The sequence below is a fragment of the Zingiber officinale genome, chromosome 8B (genome assembly GCF_018446385.1).
Source record: "Zingiber officinale cultivar Zhangliang chromosome 8B, Zo_v1.1, whole genome shotgun sequence".
Classification (NCBI taxonomy): domain Eukaryota; kingdom Viridiplantae; phylum Streptophyta; class Magnoliopsida; order Zingiberales; family Zingiberaceae; genus Zingiber; species Zingiber officinale.
The window spans coordinates 22,364,873-22,383,572 of NC_056001.1; the positions used below are offsets into that span (position 1 = coordinate 22,364,873).

Here is an 18,700-nt window from a genome sequence, read left to right on the forward strand (position 1 = left end):
GTGCGAAGGCTATGACATTCAATAGGTTTTCACCTCAGTCGCCTACCCCCCGAGCAATGGCCAGGCGGAGGTCACAAACCGTAAGATCCTCAGAGGCTTACGAACTCGGCTCGACCACACAGGAGGTAGTTGGGTCGACGAGCTCTCAAGTGTCTTGTGGGTACTTTGCACGACTCCAAAGGAGGCGACCAGCATAACACGATTTTAGCTGGTTTACGAAGGAGAAACAGTGGTTCCTGTAGAGGTTGGAGTAGAATCCGACCGGGTGCGACTCTACGATGAGGGAAATGGCGAGCCATGGTTAATGGAGCTCGACTTGGTAGATGAAGTACGAGATAAATTGGTCGTTCGGCTAATGGCTTACCAACAGCGAATGAGGCAGAACTACAACAAGATGGTGATCCTAAGTTCCTTCTAAGTCGGTGATATGGTGTTGAAGAAAATCAAGCCGGTCAGCGATGTCACTAAACTCAAGGCACCATGGGTGGGACCTTAAAAGGTCGTACAGAAACTTCGCTCGGGGGCCTATTACTTGGAAGACGAAAATGGGAGACGACTCGAGTGACCGTAGAGCGCGAATCATCTCCAATCCTATAGGCTCGGGTGAGAGGTGCTTGAGCAAATATAAATGTACTTGTGTATATGTCTTCTGGATGCAGGGCCGACATGAATAAAAACCAAAGCTTTCTAGACTCTTCGGTCGACCATGCCAAATTAAAAGTCGAGCTGCAACTATAAACCCTTGTCTTCATTAGCAGTCGAGTGACGACCTTAAACCCTTGTCTCCATCAACAGTCGAGCGGCGACCTTAAACCCTTGTCTCCATCAATGGTCAAGCGGCTACCTTAAACCCTTGTCTCCATCAGTGGTTGAGCGGCGACCTTAAACGCTTGTCTCCATCAACGGTCGAGCGGTGACCTTAAAACCCTTGTCTTGATAAGCGGTCGAGCGTCGATCTTAAACTCAGGCCTAATAAAGAATAGTATCGATTAAAAACAGCCGACCGGGAACACACGCTACTCAAAAGCTCCAAGTTTTCAAAATACGGTGACCATTCAGTAATCAAGAGTGGATAAATTTGCTATGACTGCTCATCACCGATCGAAGGGTCATAAAGCCACACTTGAAAGTATAAGCAACTCACAGTTTTGCTCGGGTTTGCGCGGCAACACGTGAACGACTAAAATGCAAGTCAAACCGAAAGATGTCGAATGACAATGAAGGGACGAAAGAACAAGAAAAGATCGTTGGGCGAGCGATCATTCATTAACACTTGCATGAGGATTACAAACATGCATGAAGGGCAATACAAAATCATTCGCTCGAGCAAGATCACTCCAGAAAATCCAAGGAATTGTCAAGCAACGACTCAGTTAGCTTGTCCTGACTGATAACCTTGCTTGTCAGAGCGGCGGGGAGGTAGCTGCCTTCCTTGAGTTGGCCGAGCATCCCATCGATCGCAAGGTCGAACAGACGAAGTGCCCGATTGACGACCTTGTCATTAAAAGCATCCGAGCGGATGTAGGATTGTTTCATGAACTCGAACCTACTTGACTCGACCTCCTGATAAATATCTAAGGCCATTCAGGAGGCTTCCAACACTGCCTTTAGTGCCGCTAGCTCCTCATCTCTTGCAGCGAGCTGTGTTTTCGTGGCAGTCTGCTCGGTCGACTGCCCGTCCCGCTTTGCCTTCAAGGTAGCCTCATCTTCCTTCAAGTTTTGGGCCAACACCCGAAACTCTTTATTTTTGATCTCCAGATCTTCAATAGCCCGAAGTTTCCTAGTATTGGTCAAATGGATTTTGGATTCAAAGGTGTTGGCCTATTTATTAAGTCGAACTAATTGGGTAGCCTACTCGGCGTTTTTTCCCTTCTCCGCCTCTAGCTGCTCAGCGCTCTTAGCCAGATCGACTCTTAGTTGAGCCATCTGATCAGCATTCATCTGCTCCAGCTGCGCTTGAGAAACAGATGATTTGCTGCTCGGCGCACTCGGTTGCTTAACTTTCTGCTCCAAAAAAGCAAGCCTTTGACACATGGCCAGACTCTCTACCCAATACTGCGAGGAACCATGAAATTATAAGAGTCGATCGGAGATAAATTAAGAACAAAAAAAACTTACTCAGTGGACATCTGGGTATGGCTGCCCACAAGCGCCCTCGGAGGCATGACCACTGCATAGGCTTGGGCATTAGCTCATATCTGTGCGAGCAACCCCTGAATGATTATCTGGTACTCGGGGGTTTGAGATTCAGCGTTGTCTGACTCATGCCATTCCTTAGTCGGAAGATGGATAACCACTGTTATGTTGCGCCGACCGCTCGAGGCTGATTGGGCTGAGGTCGCTCTGTCGGACGACTGAGACATTGACGTCGACCGGATGCCAGACTTTTGAATCTTCGACGACGGCGGCATGAAAGCAACTAGCGGTGCATAAATAGTTCCTTGTGACAGATCGGATAGGGATGGTGTCCGATCAAATGATGTAGGGGGAACGGTCATCGTGGCGGGAGCTGGCGTCGAGGTTTCAACCCGCTCAGCGGAAGGAAGGTGTGGGCTAGTTCTGGTGGGGGTTCACACCACGGAGGAAGTAGATCACGATGTAATCTCCGCCCGGCGCCTCTTGCTGCTTATCAGTGGTTCCCCAGAAGAGGTCGAGTCCGACGCCCCCTCAATCGGAATCACCGGCAACCGTGCGGAGGGAGGATTTGATGCACCAACAACTCCACCGCTGGGCGTTCGGCTGGCTATCCTTTCGCTCACTAGGGCTGGCGCTCCCTCGCTCTCTCCAAGCAGGTCTTCTTGTGAGCTGATCGGCTGCAAACCGCGGTTCTCCAACTCAACCACGACCGCAACATGGATCTCTGCGTCCGCGAGTTTGGCTTTGCCAGCCAGACGTGCCCTTAGCATTATGTGAGCTGCAAAAATGGAGAAACAATCAGTTAGATTCAATGAGAAGGATGACAAAGAGCATACCTACACTGGTCGGGAGTTTCGTGCGGATCGGGCTCAAGCCGAAAACGTAGAGGACTCCCTCATGCAGCAATTTGTGGATACAGTATTTTTGCCTGGCCAATTGTGAAGCTGCGTGGAGGTAGTCCGATCGACTCTTATACTTCTTGAGTTCTGGTAGGTTTGCCACTTCCAGCCGCCAACCGGTCGGGAAATCGGGATGCTCGGGAAGACGAACGAAAAAAATAGTAGTCCCTGCAATGTTTATTGGAGGACGACATCTTGTCAAAGAAGACTAGGCCAACTCGGACTTAGAAGAGAAAAGTCCCCGGCTCGGACATTTTAGGGTAATAAAAATAGTGGAAGAGCCAAGGAGTAAGGGGAATGTCGTGCAAGCGAAACAGAACGACGACCCTACACAGAAGCCAATAGGAGTTCGACACTAGTTGGTGGAGAGAAATACGAAAAAATTTACAAACAGTAGAAAAGAAAGGGTGGATCGGGAACCGCAGACCCGTGGTAAATTGATCCCTAAAAAAGGTTACGAAATCGGGCGACGGTTCGTTCGGACGATAAAAGGCAGAGGGAAGACCAATTTGATAGTTAGGCGAAATTTCATATGCAACCCTCAAACTCTCCGCGTCGCCTGCATCGAACCTAAACTTAATGGAGGTGTACCAGAGTCCAGGGATGACGACGGGAGGTTGAGATCGGCTTACCATCGAGAGAACGAATGAACAAGATCAAAGATGAACGATAAACGAACACTAAACCGAATCGATTGATGAACTTTACAAGGAAGATCACACAGAATCAATCAAAGAAGTTTACAGGGAAACCACAGTGAAGAAGTGGAATGTCATAGCGGCAAAGCTCGAAGACGAAGGCACGAAGTGGAGAAGATGACGACACACGCGAGGCTTATAAACCTCACGGTCAGTCGCTCTCAACCGTCTGATCCAAGGTTTCGAAAACCTAGAAGAAGACCTGACTGTGGAATTCGAAAAGGCGCTAGTCACGTCAGTAGAGAATATCCGCCTGTCTTGTCAGGCGTGCGACGATAGAAAGAGGGACACATGGCATGCGGTTATTGGACAACATTTAATGAACTTAATTAAAAGGGATGGGCGCGTGCTCGACCATAATTGTCAAGGATTTGCATGGGCTTCGAGAAATATGGATGACGTCGACGACGACTGTGCTCGATCGAAGAAGCGCATTTGGAGAAGTCTCAAAGTATTGTCGCTCATCGTCCCACTCTGCATAGAGAACGGGTTACCGGACCGATCACCCATTTGCCATGGTTAGACAACGACCGAGCGACGTTGGTTGACGCGTTAATCAGATACTAGGAACCGAACACTTCGATCGAACGTAGAAATCGCCAAGGAAACCAGTTGTCCAGTCAGTCAAACCTGTATCTTCTTTCGACTAGACTTGAGGGGGAGGCTTGTGATACGGTGATAAGGGAGAGTCCACCTGTCATGGGTCAGTTGATACGATGTTGGTCAAAGTCAAGGTGGTTAACGCCGGGGCTTACAGAAAGAGCCTCGGCCCAAGATGGTTGTCTGGTTATCCTGGTTGGTAAAGAAGTGGTCGAGCGGATCACTCAACCGGTCAGACGAATAGACATCATGCGCCTGTCGGACAAATGGACAAACCCGTAGTCGATTGTTTCAGTTGACAGAAAAACGAACCGCTCGGACCGCCCGTCCGACGCAAGGAATGACATTACACAGGAGGGGGCGAGAAAATAAAAGAGAACACTCCGTCTATTATTAAATATAAAAAAATCAAGATAAAGAAGAACACTCCATCTATCATTAATGCACGAAAGTTAAGACAAAGAAACTTTCCTCTGACAATTAATATCATTAAATAAGAGTAGATGAACAATCATAAAGAAAGATATAAAAATGTACGCTAGTTATGAGGAAAAGGAAGATTTATCTATTTCTTGATTACTCATTCTCTCTTCATGATTTTACTTGAGCGTCGAAGAATCAACGCTAGAGACTCTTTCCCTAATTTGATTTTGTTTTGTATGATTGAGATCTTCATCCCGTCAGTAGTCACCTCATCCCCGACTTTTCAGCTTCCCTCATTCGGACAAAATCAAGGTAGTTCATCATATACCTGATGGATGACAATTATTTAGCATCTCTACACTTTGTGCTAAACTCAAACCATGATGTTTGAATCATTCGTAATGTTAGATACCTCGATTAACAAAAAAAAAAAAAAAAAGACAACAAGAAGAAGAGGAGTACATGACTTGAGCAACTCGCATAACATAGTTATCCTTTTGACTCAATTCAATTTCTACTATGACCCAAGAGATCACATTTACAGTCGATCTCCCTGAAACAAATTTATCGAGGAAACTCAAATAAAGCTTTTGAAAGATAACAAAAGGAAACTAGTAATCTAAGATGCAGCACAATGAAACCCCTCAAGATTATGACATTACAGCGCCAGTTCACCAAGCGGGCGACTTATGGAACTCAGAAGCAAACATCTTGCGGAACAATGGTTGTGGTCGGTGGCTTTCCGGAGCAGTGCTAATCGATCTTGACAGAGGAGAAGAGGTAATGAACAAAATAGAATGACACCAGAAAGCCAATGGTGCCAGTGGACAACATGATTGCGACCGACATTATAAGCGAATATCCAAGATAAAGGATAGCTGAAACAGGGCCACTCAAGCTCCTGAGGTCAAATACCAAATAATTGATGGAGTAGAGGAAAACATAGAGGGCAACAGATCCAGAAGCAAAGAAAGACTTCCACCACCACCTCCAGTCCTCCACACAGAGGTGCATGTAAGTCAGGACAACTGATACTTCAGCACAGACAGTCACTAGCAGAATGAGAACCACGAGGAGGAAACCAAACACATAGTAGAACCTCCCCAGCCAAATGCTTGATAGGATGAAGAAGAGCTCAATGAAGAGGGTCCCAAAAGGCAGAGTCCCAGAACCAAGGATGAGAAGCCATGAAGGGTATTTCCGAGCAGGAATTTCTCTAGGAATTTGGTTGGTTCTAACAGGAAATTGTATTTCCTCAGATCGGGTGCCCATAAAACCACCTACCAGAGTCATTGGCACTGAGATGCAGAACCACAAGGAGAGTAGAGTGAAATACAGTGAGATAGGGATAGCTCCAGTACTCTTGCTTCCCCAAAGGATGAAGTTTAATACAGTTAGAACCACAAAGACAATTCCTGGGAAGAAACAAGCGATTGACCAGCAAAGTGATCGCCAGCCTTCGGATCCTCCTTTGATGGTCCTCCACAATCGGACACCAACATATCCAGCAACAATGCCGAGGAAAAGATAGAGAATTATCATCCCGGTCAATAGCATTCCACGCGAGGCAGGAGACATGAATCCAAGAGCAGCAAAAACAATTGTTACAACTGCCATACCTGTAATTTGTACGCCATCTCCAATCATGACACAGAGAAGCTTTGAGCATGTTGGCTCTCTAAACACATCACCCACAACAAGTTTCCAGCCAGAAAGCTCCTCATTCATCTGAGCTTGGGCTTCTTTGTCCAGCTCTTCATACCTGGTTAAGTCCCTCCGAACTGTTCTCAAGAAAATTACAAAGACGATTCCAGCCAAAAAGAAGATAACCATCAAAGAGTTCATAATTGAGAACCAATGAACCTTTGCACCCTCCATCCTCAGATATGCATCCCACCTTGATGGCCATCTGATGTCACTTTTAACAAATACAACTTCATAGGTAAAAGAGATCTTCTCCTGCTCCCGAATGGTCTGAGACTTGTCCAGCTCCAATGGACAGTTCACAGGCTCAACCTTATCGTACATGTTCAGTTTCAGCATTGCCTCCGGATCACGCTTCACGCTGCAGGGAATCACTTCAAATCCAACAATCTCATATCCATTTTTCTTATCATCAGTTTCTGCTATCATTCCGATCCCCTCTTCTCCCGTGGTCATAACTGCACCACGCCCTTCATACTCATGAACCAACACCTTAAACTTCAAGTGGTTGATGATGTAGTCTTCAGAGCTTCCTGTTGGAGTATACCCAACAGGAAATCCAGTCCATTGAATGACAATACCGTTCGTCTCAGTGAACCTTCTCACAGGAAGATTGTCAAGTATCATGTTCACTTGGTAGAGATCACGTGTCCTCTGTTTCAAAAGTTTGGCCTCTTGCTCATTCAATGACTTTGTGGTGCACAAGTAAAGTGATTCATTGACATTAATACGGAATCGGTACGGAGAGTTATCAATCTGGTCACCCATGAGAAGCTCACCCAAATTCTCTGCACTCTTTTTTATTCCATTTTGTGGAAGGCAATATGGAAGGCTGTAGTAGCTAAACGGGAGCTCAGTCTCAATGGAGGTGAGTGAATTAACTTTGACATATATGGTCTCCCGTGGCGAGTAAGTGTGCATATAACTACCAGGGAGATAAAATGCATTACCAGAGCCACACAACAGAAACACAGCCAGAAAAGCCAATGTAAAGAATGAGAAAGACATCCTCGAGGTCGAAAAGAATCCCATTGGCACTGTTCCTTTATGCTCTTTCTTCTTACAGCTCAGATCTGAGTCCCCAACACCAAATTCCTTCACGATTCACAAGATGATTGAAGAAATCTGCGGCAAAAACAAAGCTGCGCGTCATTCAACCATAACCATTCATTTTTTTTCTCCCTTCGAATAGATTAGAAATCTTCTAGGTATTAACAGCATCAAAAGCTACTGAAAAAATCTAAGTAAATCAACACCCAGTCAAATCAAATCTAGAAAGAAACAAAAAGCTCTAAATTTTAAGATTTTTTCCGCATGACAACCAAGTAATAAACACCTAGATCAAACACTAATAACCCTAAATGGGAAAACAAGTTATCTCTTCCTTCCGCATATTAAAGACAACAGGTCCTGCTCTGCGTGAAATCCGAAAATCACACAGATCTGGAAGATCCGGCCTCCTTGGATCAACAAATGGGGGAAAAAACAACTTTGAGAAAGGACCATAGAGCTTTATTTGGCAGATAAAAACACCAGATCCAGGACTCTAGGTCCGTCGATCTCGACGGAAAATGCAAGGTACGTGCATTGTGGAGAAGAAATTGCATAGATCCGGGGTTGAGGACGAAAGATTACCTCATCGACGGGAAGATCCGACGGCGGCCGGATGCGAGGTGTTCTCAGATCTGTCTCCGCTGAGTGAAGTTTGGAGACGGAACTCGGAAGAATGAGGAGAATGCAACAAACGTTAGAGAAGTAGGGGCGTGGATCGATGAACATGAACCGCTTCGATTGGACCCACCGATTTATTATTAAACATATAAATTTAATATATGCTTTCTTAATATCAAAATTTTGAATTATTATATTTGATTAAATTATTAAAAATATGAGTATGGTAGCTTAAGTGGAATCTGTATCTCAGCAGTCCTATATAATCAGTCCCACGATTATCTATCTATTATTTATGAGAAGATAAATAGAAAAGTTATAATCGATTGGAGAGAACTGTTTTTCTTAGTTTTGATTAAAAAAATATGAGTATAATCTGGTTAATGTAATTTTTATTTATTTATTTATTTATTTATATTTTTGATATTATAGATATCAAAAATATAAATACATCATAAATCCGAAAATATAAACGAGTCACATCTAAATTAAAACTATTCTATAATACATCATAATATTCGAACCGTGAGACTGTAATGTAGCTTTTAAATAAACATAAACTAAACTCGTTATACTTATAAATTAGTATATAATCAACATCATAAATCCGAAAATATAAACCAGTCACATCTAAATTAAAACTATTCTATAATACATCATAATATTCGAACCGTGAGACTGTAATGTAGCTTTTAAATAAACATAAACTAAACTCGTTATACTTATAAATTAGTATATAATCAATTAATAAATCTTAAATAAAAATTAATAAATTTAGTTAATTTCATTGATTAATTCTGAGATGATTAATTCGACTTCACAAAATTTTTCCATCGATCATCAGAATAAATCAGAAAGTACAACAATCAACCAAAAATTTACTACCCAACAATGCATGTTTAGATGGTATAAGATAAATTTATTATCTTAAATATACATAATACATGTATTAGAATTTAGAAATAATAAATTTGGATAAATTATTTATTTTTAACAGTGTAATAGATTTGTTAACAATTATAAAGGATAATAATATAATTATAAAGTTTATTTTAAAAAGTATATTTATTAATAAGTATTTAATATATTATTAAAAATTGTAAAATAAACGCTAAATTATTTATTTTTAAGCAACTAAGCCTTTTATTTTTTACGACGACCAAACGATCGACGGCTGCTATAGTAGTGCTGCAGGGTTAAATAAGTCATTTTATTATCTCCAGAGATTCTCCGATTCCTATATTTTGTGATCTAGATACGATATCCAAAATCCTCCAATCAGTCGCTGCCACTCATATCCCACATATCTACTCCCTCCCCGGTTTTATTTTCGTCCTCACGTTCTCCACCGCCAAGTTCTTCATAATCTCCAACCCAATCCGTTCCACCTCCACACTCAACCAGGCCATGGCTTCCACCGCTCTCTTCACCTCCTTCGCCGGCCTCCGCCCGCTCAAGCCCATCGACTCCCTCCGGTGTTCCCAAACCCGGTCCTTCCCCGTCCAGTCGATCCGCCGGCCGGGAGCGGCGGTCCGGGCGGAGCTGAGCGCGCCGTTGGTGATCAGCCTCAGCACGGGGCTGTCGCTCTTCCTCGGCCGCTTCGTCTTCTTCGGCTTCCAGCGCGAGAACGTGGCGAAGCAGGTGCCGAAGCAGAACGGGATACCGCACTTCGAGGCCGGCGACGAGCGGGCCAAGGAGTTCGACGGCCTGCTCAAGTCCAACGACCCGGTCGGGTTCAACCTAGTCGATGTGCTCATGTGGGGGTCGATGGGCCACTTCGTCGCCTACTACATCCTCGCCACCACCAGCAACGGCTACAATCCCAATTTCTTTTGACTGATCGAATCGATCGTCGAATCATGTGTCGCATCGATGCGTTTATGTATGTGTACATTTTATTTTCATGAATATATATGATGGGATTGCGTGGCCACGGGACCGCATAGTTTGAAAACACAGTACAAGAATTCACATAAAAATATCTTAATCGTGTGAAGTAGTTTTTATATATGATTATAAAAAAAACAAGGTAAAAATCAAACATAGCAACCACTTTAATTTTTATATGGAATAGAACACCCTTTTTTTTAAAAATGAGACATTTAACAAAAAAAAATACTCCAAGATTTTTACCTAAAAAACAAAATGTAGACGCATGAGCAAAACAATACACTTGGGGTTCAATGACAAAGATGTATTTATTAGAATCTTGCAGCCGAGCAACATGTTCAGGGAGGGTCTCCATCTGTATAGGATGCCCAAGTGTTCGCTGCTGATATCAAGAACTGCATGGTGTGAAACCATTTTCCACCTAGTTATCTAAAAGTTCCATTCTTTTTTTTTTTCTGGCAGAGATGATAAATGAAATAACGAAATGGCAAAAACATTATGATCGATAGAAGATGTGACTCTGGTCACTTGAAGGGAGCAATTATTCTTCTCCTAAACTTGGGAGTCTCCCTCTTCAGATACATCTTCTCCATGTCATTCAGAGAGCGGCTTGATCCATCCGGCAAGCTGACAAACCTCACGCCGCCGCCACTTCCACGTTTATCACGAGGGCCTAACTTCTCGACAGTGAAGTTCCATCCTGATGATGGTCGCCTTCTGCTATACTTATGACATTTGACCTCCCTAGCAACCTTGAAAAAAAAAGAGGATGAGAGCTGTAGTCACATGCCAAGCTACTCCAATTATCCAGAAAAGTCTGTCAAAATACACCATAATCGGGCATGGCAGATCATTTATAAGGATATAATTTAATCTTCTTAGAAGAACATCATGTTAAAGGATTCACTTATTCACGACAGCAATTACAATTACTCGATATCAGTGAAGATCAATGCAAACAACCAAATATTGGAGCTGCTTTTTAACCATAATATCAAAAGAGGAAACATAATTGCAAAAAATCAGTAGAAACAAGCATAAAGCCTTGAAAACTTGCCAGGCCAGGTTCTGTTGGAAAGTAAACCTAAAGTTCAGTCTACTTAGAGGACCAGAACCCAAATAGTGGCGAAGGAGGAGGGCAAGTAGTCATTTCTCGTCTACTTTGGAAGAAGAACAAAAAGCAAGTAAAAAAGAAAGAAATAATTTAGCTATCTAATCTTTTACCCACTCACAGTTCCAGAAGTGTGTGGGAGTAGAGAGAAGGGAAAATATGTTGAAAAATTAAGTTCAACTACCGCATGTCTGGCAACAACAAAATCAAAGGATTAGAGTTATCATTTCCTCTTCTCTCTCTCTCTCTCCTTTTAGGTAGACAAAAAGAAAAAAGAAAAAAAAAACCTCCCTTCACTCTTCCACCCCCCTCTTCCCTTATTACCTACCAGTCTTCCTTTCTTTCCCCTCTTCCTTCCCTCAAGTAGATACAAAATAACTGATTCCTCAGCTCCATCCAGGGACAGCTATCTGTTAATTAAGTTAAATGCTAGTAAAGACAAATGATAAAGCAGATTATTATGCTTCCATCTGTTTTATTTTTCTTGTACATTTTCTGCTCTAAACCCATCCAAAAAGCAGCTAGCGCCATGGAGATTCAAGCCCCCAAAATTAAATAACTAATTATGCTATGTGAGGTCCAATGGAGGATCACTTATGGTCCCAATTTGGTACAGCAAATATTACGTGGCAATAAATAATTAAGCTGAATTGAAGATAGTTGATTCGTGTGGCCACTATATGCCATGACAATTTGCCCATAGAAAATATGGTGAAAAAAAGTTGTTGCACTGATATGCAATATTGAAAAGCAGAAGACCAAAGGAAAAAAAACTAACATACTAAACTTCTCTAATCCCTTACATCCAAGTAAAAGAAATATCAAATATTAGGCAAGCAAATGGAACAACTAAATATGCGAATAATGGCTGAATAGACTATTTACTTGATATATCACGCATCTAATCCACAGTTAAATCACTCAATTTGTATTTGATAATAGAAACATTCACTAATCTCTATATCATATGTTTCTAGCGTTAGTAATGCATCCTTCTGCGTTGAATGCGATAATGAAAGTTTTCTTAAGAGAACTTACTTTCTTCTTGTTGAAGTTCAATCTTTGCACAAACTCTTCATACAACATTTGATCTTCCTTCATTGAGATCTCATAAAGAACTTCATCAGGGTCCCTTGTTATTCCATCCCAGTCCTCAGGCATAACCTTGAAATTAGGTTTGTAAGGAAGAGAAGCAACATGAAATTCCCTATCATGGGAAGTGAAAAACCTGCAATTTCATAAAAAAAAATATATAAATATCTAACTTATATAAAATTCACTATAATCATACATAAACTCCTTGAAACAAATTCACAATAGCTCGAATGTTTCATTAAAGGATAAAGAAACACCCTGCATTTGAAATCAAATTAAATTAGTTTGCATATCCTGATTCAATTTATGGAAAAAACAAATATACACCAAAACTAGCAAGACACTAGTGAACCATAGATGTTATCATGTAATACAACAAAAAACTACGAGTTCCAATTATTTGGCATTAGCTACAAGGTTCAAACTCTAGACAAATATATCACCAGTAGTATCACAATCTTTAAAGTTACTCTTAGAGCAGTGTAAGTAGAGTTATTTTCTCCATTGATTCCTCACATTACCCTATTTGATTAAACTTATTCTAAATTATAATTTATTGATTATTTTTGGACATATTCATGTCATCTTCTAATTTCTATCTTTTATCATCTGCTGAAGTTACACCTAGCCTCTCTAGACAGTAGCACTTTAGTTTTTCTCAGAACCTCATACATCAATCTAAACATTCTCATCTTTGTTATACAAATTTATGGTATGAGTTTTTCTAACTAACCAACACACTAACAAGTTTTTCTTTTAACATAATGCACATAGTGGTTGCACAAAGCTCTAGAAGCTTCTCTTAATTTTAACCATCCACTTTTATCCATCTTATTAATGATATCTTAGTGTTGAATAATGGATCCAAGATATTTAAAACTCTCACCACCACCCCTCACTTCTTTTCTTATTGGCGAAACTATATTTCAAAAATCTGATTGCAATTCAACTTGGTTTAAAACAATTTGCCCTCAAACTTCTCACATAGTTAAAGCTTCATGAACATTACAACTAAATTTTTATCAAATAGCACACTATCAATTACAAATAATGTACAACAAGAAGGTTTATCGTGAATTTAACTAGTAGGTACATACTATTATAAAGATAATAAATTGATCCTTCATCAAAATTATAGGGAAAACATTTATTACACCCCTAGTAACTCTAATACTAGTATTGTATATACTCTTTATCACATCAACATATGAAAATAAACTTTTCTACATATTTATTGATTGTGTTACTGAACAAATAACAACTCCTAAAATATTTTAGGTATGAAACCAAATTGGTTTTCAAAAATTTCTATTTCATAACTAATTCTCCTCTTAATTGCCCTTTTCTAAAATGTCATAGGATGTGACTCATCATTTTAGTCATCTATAGTTAAACACAACATTACATATCACCTTGGGTCATATAAATTGGTACAAAAAAGAATTTCTCCACTTATTGAGCATCTCCTAATTTCTTAGAATTTTATTAAATGATTTATTTAATTAAATTACACCTTGGTCTCCCAAAATATTATGAACTTCAATATGGATATCATAAGTGTCCACACTGCATATTTTTGATCTAATGTTACAAATAAATTCATGATACATAAAATTACTTGTAAAAAACAGTTCTTCATCTTGCATAGATATTTATCACAAAAAGTTATATTACCAAGTATCAAAAACAAGTTTGTTTCCTATAATGTACAATATCTCATAGCCAAGGCATGGAAATGTTTCCAGTCCTTGACTACAACATACCTAATCATAGCTGTTGTCAATATTCACAATTCCAGATCAATTTCTCTCTCAAAGTTACCTCACCAATCTCCTTGTAGATTTGAGGATTTCAGATCTATGCCCACATATTGTAAAAACAATTTTAATTCGACTTTTGGTATAAAGGTTAAGAATATATAAAAGAAACACACATTATACTCAGAAAATGAAGGGGAGAAAGCATGACTTTTTGTTGCTTCCATTACTGCTAAATTCATTTTCAAAACTAAAAATCAAATAGTACCAATTTTGTAATCTCAATTATATATATATATATATATATATATATATATATATATATATGTGTGTGTGTGTGCGCGTGTGTGTTGCCCACCTTACACCACACACCCTGTGAGTACCTAGTGTAATTGATTTTTTTTAAGCTCTCGGTTATCCCAATCAGATTTTGCCTTTAGGAATTAGAGGTTGGGTTATAGTATTAAGCACAAAAATATTTTCAAATCGAAAAAAAAATTTAAGGTGCACACGAGATGTGCGGTGTAAGGTGGGCAACATATGAAAACTCCACACATACACACAGAGATCATTAAAAGCATATCACTTACATAGGAATATGTATCTTAAATTGACCTCTATGAGACTTGTAGAACTACACAATTCAAATGAAACACTAAAAAATGAGATGGTATTAAAAGAAAGAAATCTTAAGTGTAACTTAAAAGTGAATTGCACAGAGTATGCGATCCATTGGTCCTTATATGTGCTAGTCTCATTTAAGTGGCACTGGTCCGTAAGATTGGTTAATCTGCCAATCCATAGCAGCCGTGAGTTGCAGCCTCTGCCACAACACACAACTGCATAGTCTTTCCAACCTTGCAAAGTAAATATCACAATAAATTTTAGAGGGACAGTAAAAAACAATCTTAACTTGTTAATCAATAAATATCCAAGTAGTGTATAGTCAGGTGAATCTCATGAGCATCACTCCTATGGATAATTCACTTGGCTTCATGACAAAGTAAGCAAACTCCATACCTAACAATAGTGTATGGTAGCAAAAGAGAAATCTCTTCTGTACCTTCTTTGTCAAAAATAATTCATCATATAATACCACAGGCAAATGGATGAATGTCAACCAATACTGTACAGAGTTAAACCTTAAATTGATAACAAAAAATAAAATACTGCATCGGTGCATCCCTTCAAGTCTGAAACTTATTGAAGAACAATAAATATCATCATTCATACAGTGCATGGAAGAAACTAATTTTCTATGACAAAAACAAGTGTTGCAATCTTATAAACCCGGATGATTATTGCAAAAAAAAAAAGTTCTTTTCAAGATTCACTATGATCATAAAAATGAAGCCAGTTCCGTATGTCAAAATATCTATTCCCTAATAGTACATTCATATCACAAGAAATCAAAGGAACTTCCAAAGCGTGGATTTTCTACAAATCAAATTCTGTCACATTCGAACAAGAAAAAAACCTGACAAAAACATGAACCTTGTTTTGTTTTCTTGCGGTGAGTATTAGCTTGATGGGCACGAATTATTGGCTAAATTATTAAACTCAGCTAGAAGATGATAGTAGAGTCATTAGCGACTTATACACCTTAAAATTACACCCAAAAAAAAAAAATCTAAAATGATGCTAATTGGTTGTCAAAATTTTCTCAAGAAATTAAACACAAGCAAAATAAATTTTAAATTAAATAATTCAAATTGCTTTTTTCTTTGCAAAATGACACCTCCATAACTATCCAATTCTACTCTAGTTTATATATATATATATATATATATATATACCAACTAGTTTCTAGAAACTTTCTACAAAATTCAACAACCTATGCAATCAGCATGTGCTTTAATGCAGAGTTTGCAGCTTATGCATCAGAGTTCAGATAGCACGTACTATACCGGAGGAGGAAAATTAAGCAATAAGGTATCGGAAAAAGAATAGTTTCTGTCCCTGAACTAACTTACTCAGGGAAGTTATCTAGCAAGATCTCGATAGAATCATCCAATGGCTTGCCCTGCTTCTTCTCCTCTTCTTCCTCCATCTGCTTCAGCCATAGGATGGCGTGCACTCTCTGCCGCATGATCCGGTAGTCCTTGGCTAGCCTCTCCACCGTGTACACCTCTGGGTTTTCTTTATGGAGCCGGTACATCTCCGCCTTCTCGGAGTCCTTCAGATACGCTCCCCTAATCCCAGGTTCCCTTACCTGCTTCAGAAGATGACACGTCTCCTTCATCTTGTCCCCCCACCCATCGACGAATGCCTTGTTTTGCTTATTGTCCTTATCCAGTGCCCGCATCAGTTCGTCCTCCTCGTCCATAGTTTTCACCTGGTCCACCATCTCGCTCGTGGTGGGATTGACCTGGCGACCCACGGCCTGCCCATCAAAGTGATCCTTCGTCAACCCTGTGGACCACGAAGAAACCTCTCCCCAGCCTAGACCGCCGGAGGCAGCGGACTGGGACTGTTCGGAGTCGCCCCAGATCTTATCCCAAGCTTCATCCTTTTCTCCCCGACTAGCATCTCCATCTCCGCCGCTTCCAGATGAGGAGCCGGAGAAGTGCTGGATCGAGCTCAGAGCGACCAATCCAAACACACGGCTAGACTCGGCAGATGGAAGAGGAGGCGAGGGTGCTTTGGGGACGGAGGAAAGGCTGCGCCGTAAGAGGAGGGTTCGGACGGACGACAACATCTCCGATCGAGAAGCAACAGAACTGTACAAGAATTTTCTACGACTGCGCAGCTTCTTCCGCCGTGATCGGAGATGGTTCTTTGAGTGTTTGAACCCGTTGCTAGGGTTTATGTGGCTCTGCACATTGCCGTGATCCCCCCCCCAAAAGAAAAAAAAAAAATCCCAGCATCAGAGCCGTCCAGGCTTCGCCCAGTGGCGGCGACTCGATGAAGAAAGCTTTTGTGAACCGTTCGATTCTCCACCAAGACAAAATGAGTTTTCATTTTCTTTTACTTGGAAAAAATTTCTTTACTTAATTAAAAGGTTTTTGTCTTAGAAAACAAAAATTAAAAGATCGTCGTCACCTTGGCTGTTCTCAGGGTAACCCCACCCATTTTAAAAACTGAGTAAATTATAAAGGATATTTTTCATAACATCCCGGCCTTCATATCTGACATAGGAAGGTCAGACATGTAAAATGATATTTTGCACGGGCTAGAAATGGATTCAAGATTTATTATAGTAATATCTATATAAATACTAACTGCATTAGGGATGATAATAGAATGAGATGGATTTATCATCCTAACTTTGTCATTTATTTATTATCGGAGGCCTCCGGACGGCTTCCAGACGGCCTCCCACCGCTTGCTCGGAATAAAAATTATAATTTGGTAGGGACGATGAACCCAGGAAAGGATTGCAACAATTTACGATCGGATCACGGTCACGATCCGACTGTAAATACAAGTGACACATCCTCTGAACCACAAAAAAGTGATCCAAGAGATTTGTGTTCTATCCTCGTCTCTGAATTATATCCCCATCCTCATCCCCATTCCCATCTTCAATTTTTTCTAATCGGAGAATCTTGGCCCAGCTCTATGAGGATTAAATCCCAATCTCAATCCTCATCTTTGATTTCTTATATCGGAGAATCTCATCCCCTATTGTTTCTAATCGCGTAAATCCTAACTTGCGAACATTGTTTAGCGAGAAATATAAATGATAATTTTTTCTGATCCTTGACAGGGAGAAAAAGAAGTCTCGAAACCAAAGTTAACCTCACAAACAAATTAAATAAAACATTACATTCAAGAATGACGATTACTTCTGCCATAATAAAAAATGATATGCTATGTTTCAAAAAGCTTATGCCATGATAAAAAATGTTAATAACTCAAAGTGTGTTCAACCAACATAAACAACAAGTAAGGTAATTACTTCTGAAAATGACATAAACCAACAAGGAACAAGAACAAAGAGGGAAACCAACAAGGAGAATTACAGATGACTAAAAATATCTGGAGAATACATATTAAAATCATAAGACTAAATCAGCATGGAAAATTATAGATGTTGATCAGCTAACTTCCGGAACGTCACAATTTTCTCTACGTATCCACATGGAGAAAAACTTGCCTCAACACCTCCACTGTGACAGTATAGAGTATTTGATGAATTGCTACTAAGAGAATTCGATTGGGTGGTGAATACTGAATGTTCAACAACAATTCATTAAGATAATGGAACAGTGAAAGAATGAAGTAAACAGAAAAGGTTATGTGTTCCTAGACAGATATTATGGTAAGCATATTTGACAGTGTAATAGATAAGTTGGAAAATAAGATAGTATACATAAGAACAAACATTTGTTAATGACTTAAGGGTGAGATAACCGTGCATAAATTTAAAGAAATTAAATATTATCTCATAAAATTGAAATATATTTGATTGATAATGTAGAAATTAGAGCAAATTTGACCACAAAATGTGAATAATATAAGTGGAAAGTGTGAGACAAGAATCAGACATTATTTTTATGGTGCAATTCTGCACCTTGATTGAAAAAACAATACCATAAGAAACTGGAAGAATGTCACATTTACAAAACCTTTAACCATAAGTGTAGTAGCATAAACAAGACTAAAGTTTTTAGCATTCTTAACATTCATATGACATAAACTAGCTGGTGTTGGTATAAGGAACACTAGATGATCGAATTTGTATTTTGATAATGGCAAAGAAATTCAGAGTTA

General features: G+C 40.0%; 3 protein-coding genes across 3 annotated transcripts; 1 reads left to right on the forward strand and 2 right to left on the reverse strand.

The window, feature by feature from the left end:
- Positions 1-5,202: 5,202 nt before the first annotated feature.
- Positions 5,203-8,257, reverse strand: LOC122016995 (transmembrane 9 superfamily member 12-like). Its single transcript, XM_042574448.1, has 2 exons — positions 8,096-8,257; positions 5,203-7,585 (listed from the first exon to the last, which is right to left on the reverse strand). Exon 2 carries the CDS (start codon positions 7,490-7,492, stop codon positions 5,510-5,512), a length of 1,983 nt encoding a protein of 660 aa, XP_042430382.1. The 5' UTR covers positions 7,493-7,585; positions 8,096-8,257; the 3' UTR covers positions 5,203-5,509.
- A 1,226-nt stretch (positions 8,258-9,483) lies between these two features.
- Positions 9,484-10,064, forward strand: LOC122016997 (photosystem I reaction center subunit V, chloroplastic-like). Its single transcript, XM_042574450.1, has one exon. The coding sequence runs from the start codon at positions 9,539-9,541 to the stop codon at positions 9,965-9,967; it is 429 nt and encodes a 142-aa protein (XP_042430384.1). The 5' UTR covers positions 9,484-9,538; the 3' UTR covers positions 9,968-10,064.
- A 246-nt stretch (positions 10,065-10,310) lies between these two features.
- On the reverse strand, positions 10,311-16,806 carry LOC122016996 (protein GAMETE CELL DEFECTIVE 1, mitochondrial-like). The gene is made up of 3 exons (XM_042574449.1): positions 15,958-16,806; positions 12,171-12,360; positions 10,311-10,773 (listed from the first exon to the last, which is right to left on the reverse strand). Exons 1-3 carry the CDS (start codon positions 16,680-16,682, stop codon positions 10,546-10,548), a joined length of 1,143 nt encoding a protein of 380 aa, XP_042430383.1. The 5' UTR covers positions 16,683-16,806; the 3' UTR covers positions 10,311-10,545.
- Between the last annotated feature and the right edge of the window lie 1,894 nt (positions 16,807-18,700).

Excerpts from the sequence above, each read along its gene's own strand:
- LOC122016995 (XM_042574448.1), bottom strand. The coding sequence starts at position 7,492 with ATGGGATTCTTTTCGACCTCGAGGATGTCTTTCTCATTCTTTACATTG.
- LOC122016997 (XM_042574450.1), top strand. The coding sequence starts at position 9,539 with ATGGCTTCCACCGCTCTCTTCACCTCCTTCGCCGGCCTCCGCCCGCTC.
- LOC122016996 (XM_042574449.1), bottom strand. The coding sequence starts at position 16,682 with ATGTTGTCGTCCGTCCGAACCCTCCTCTTACGGCGCAGCCTTTCCTCC. Across the intron at positions 12,361-15,957 it reads TTGCTAGATAACTTCCCTGA|GTTTTTCACTTCCCATGATA; the intron begins GTAAGTTAGTTC and ends ATGAAATTGCAG. Across the intron at positions 10,774-12,170 it reads TGAACTTCAACAAGAAGAAA|GTTGCTAGGGAGGTCAAATG; the intron begins GTAAGTTCTCTT and ends TTTTTTTTCAAG.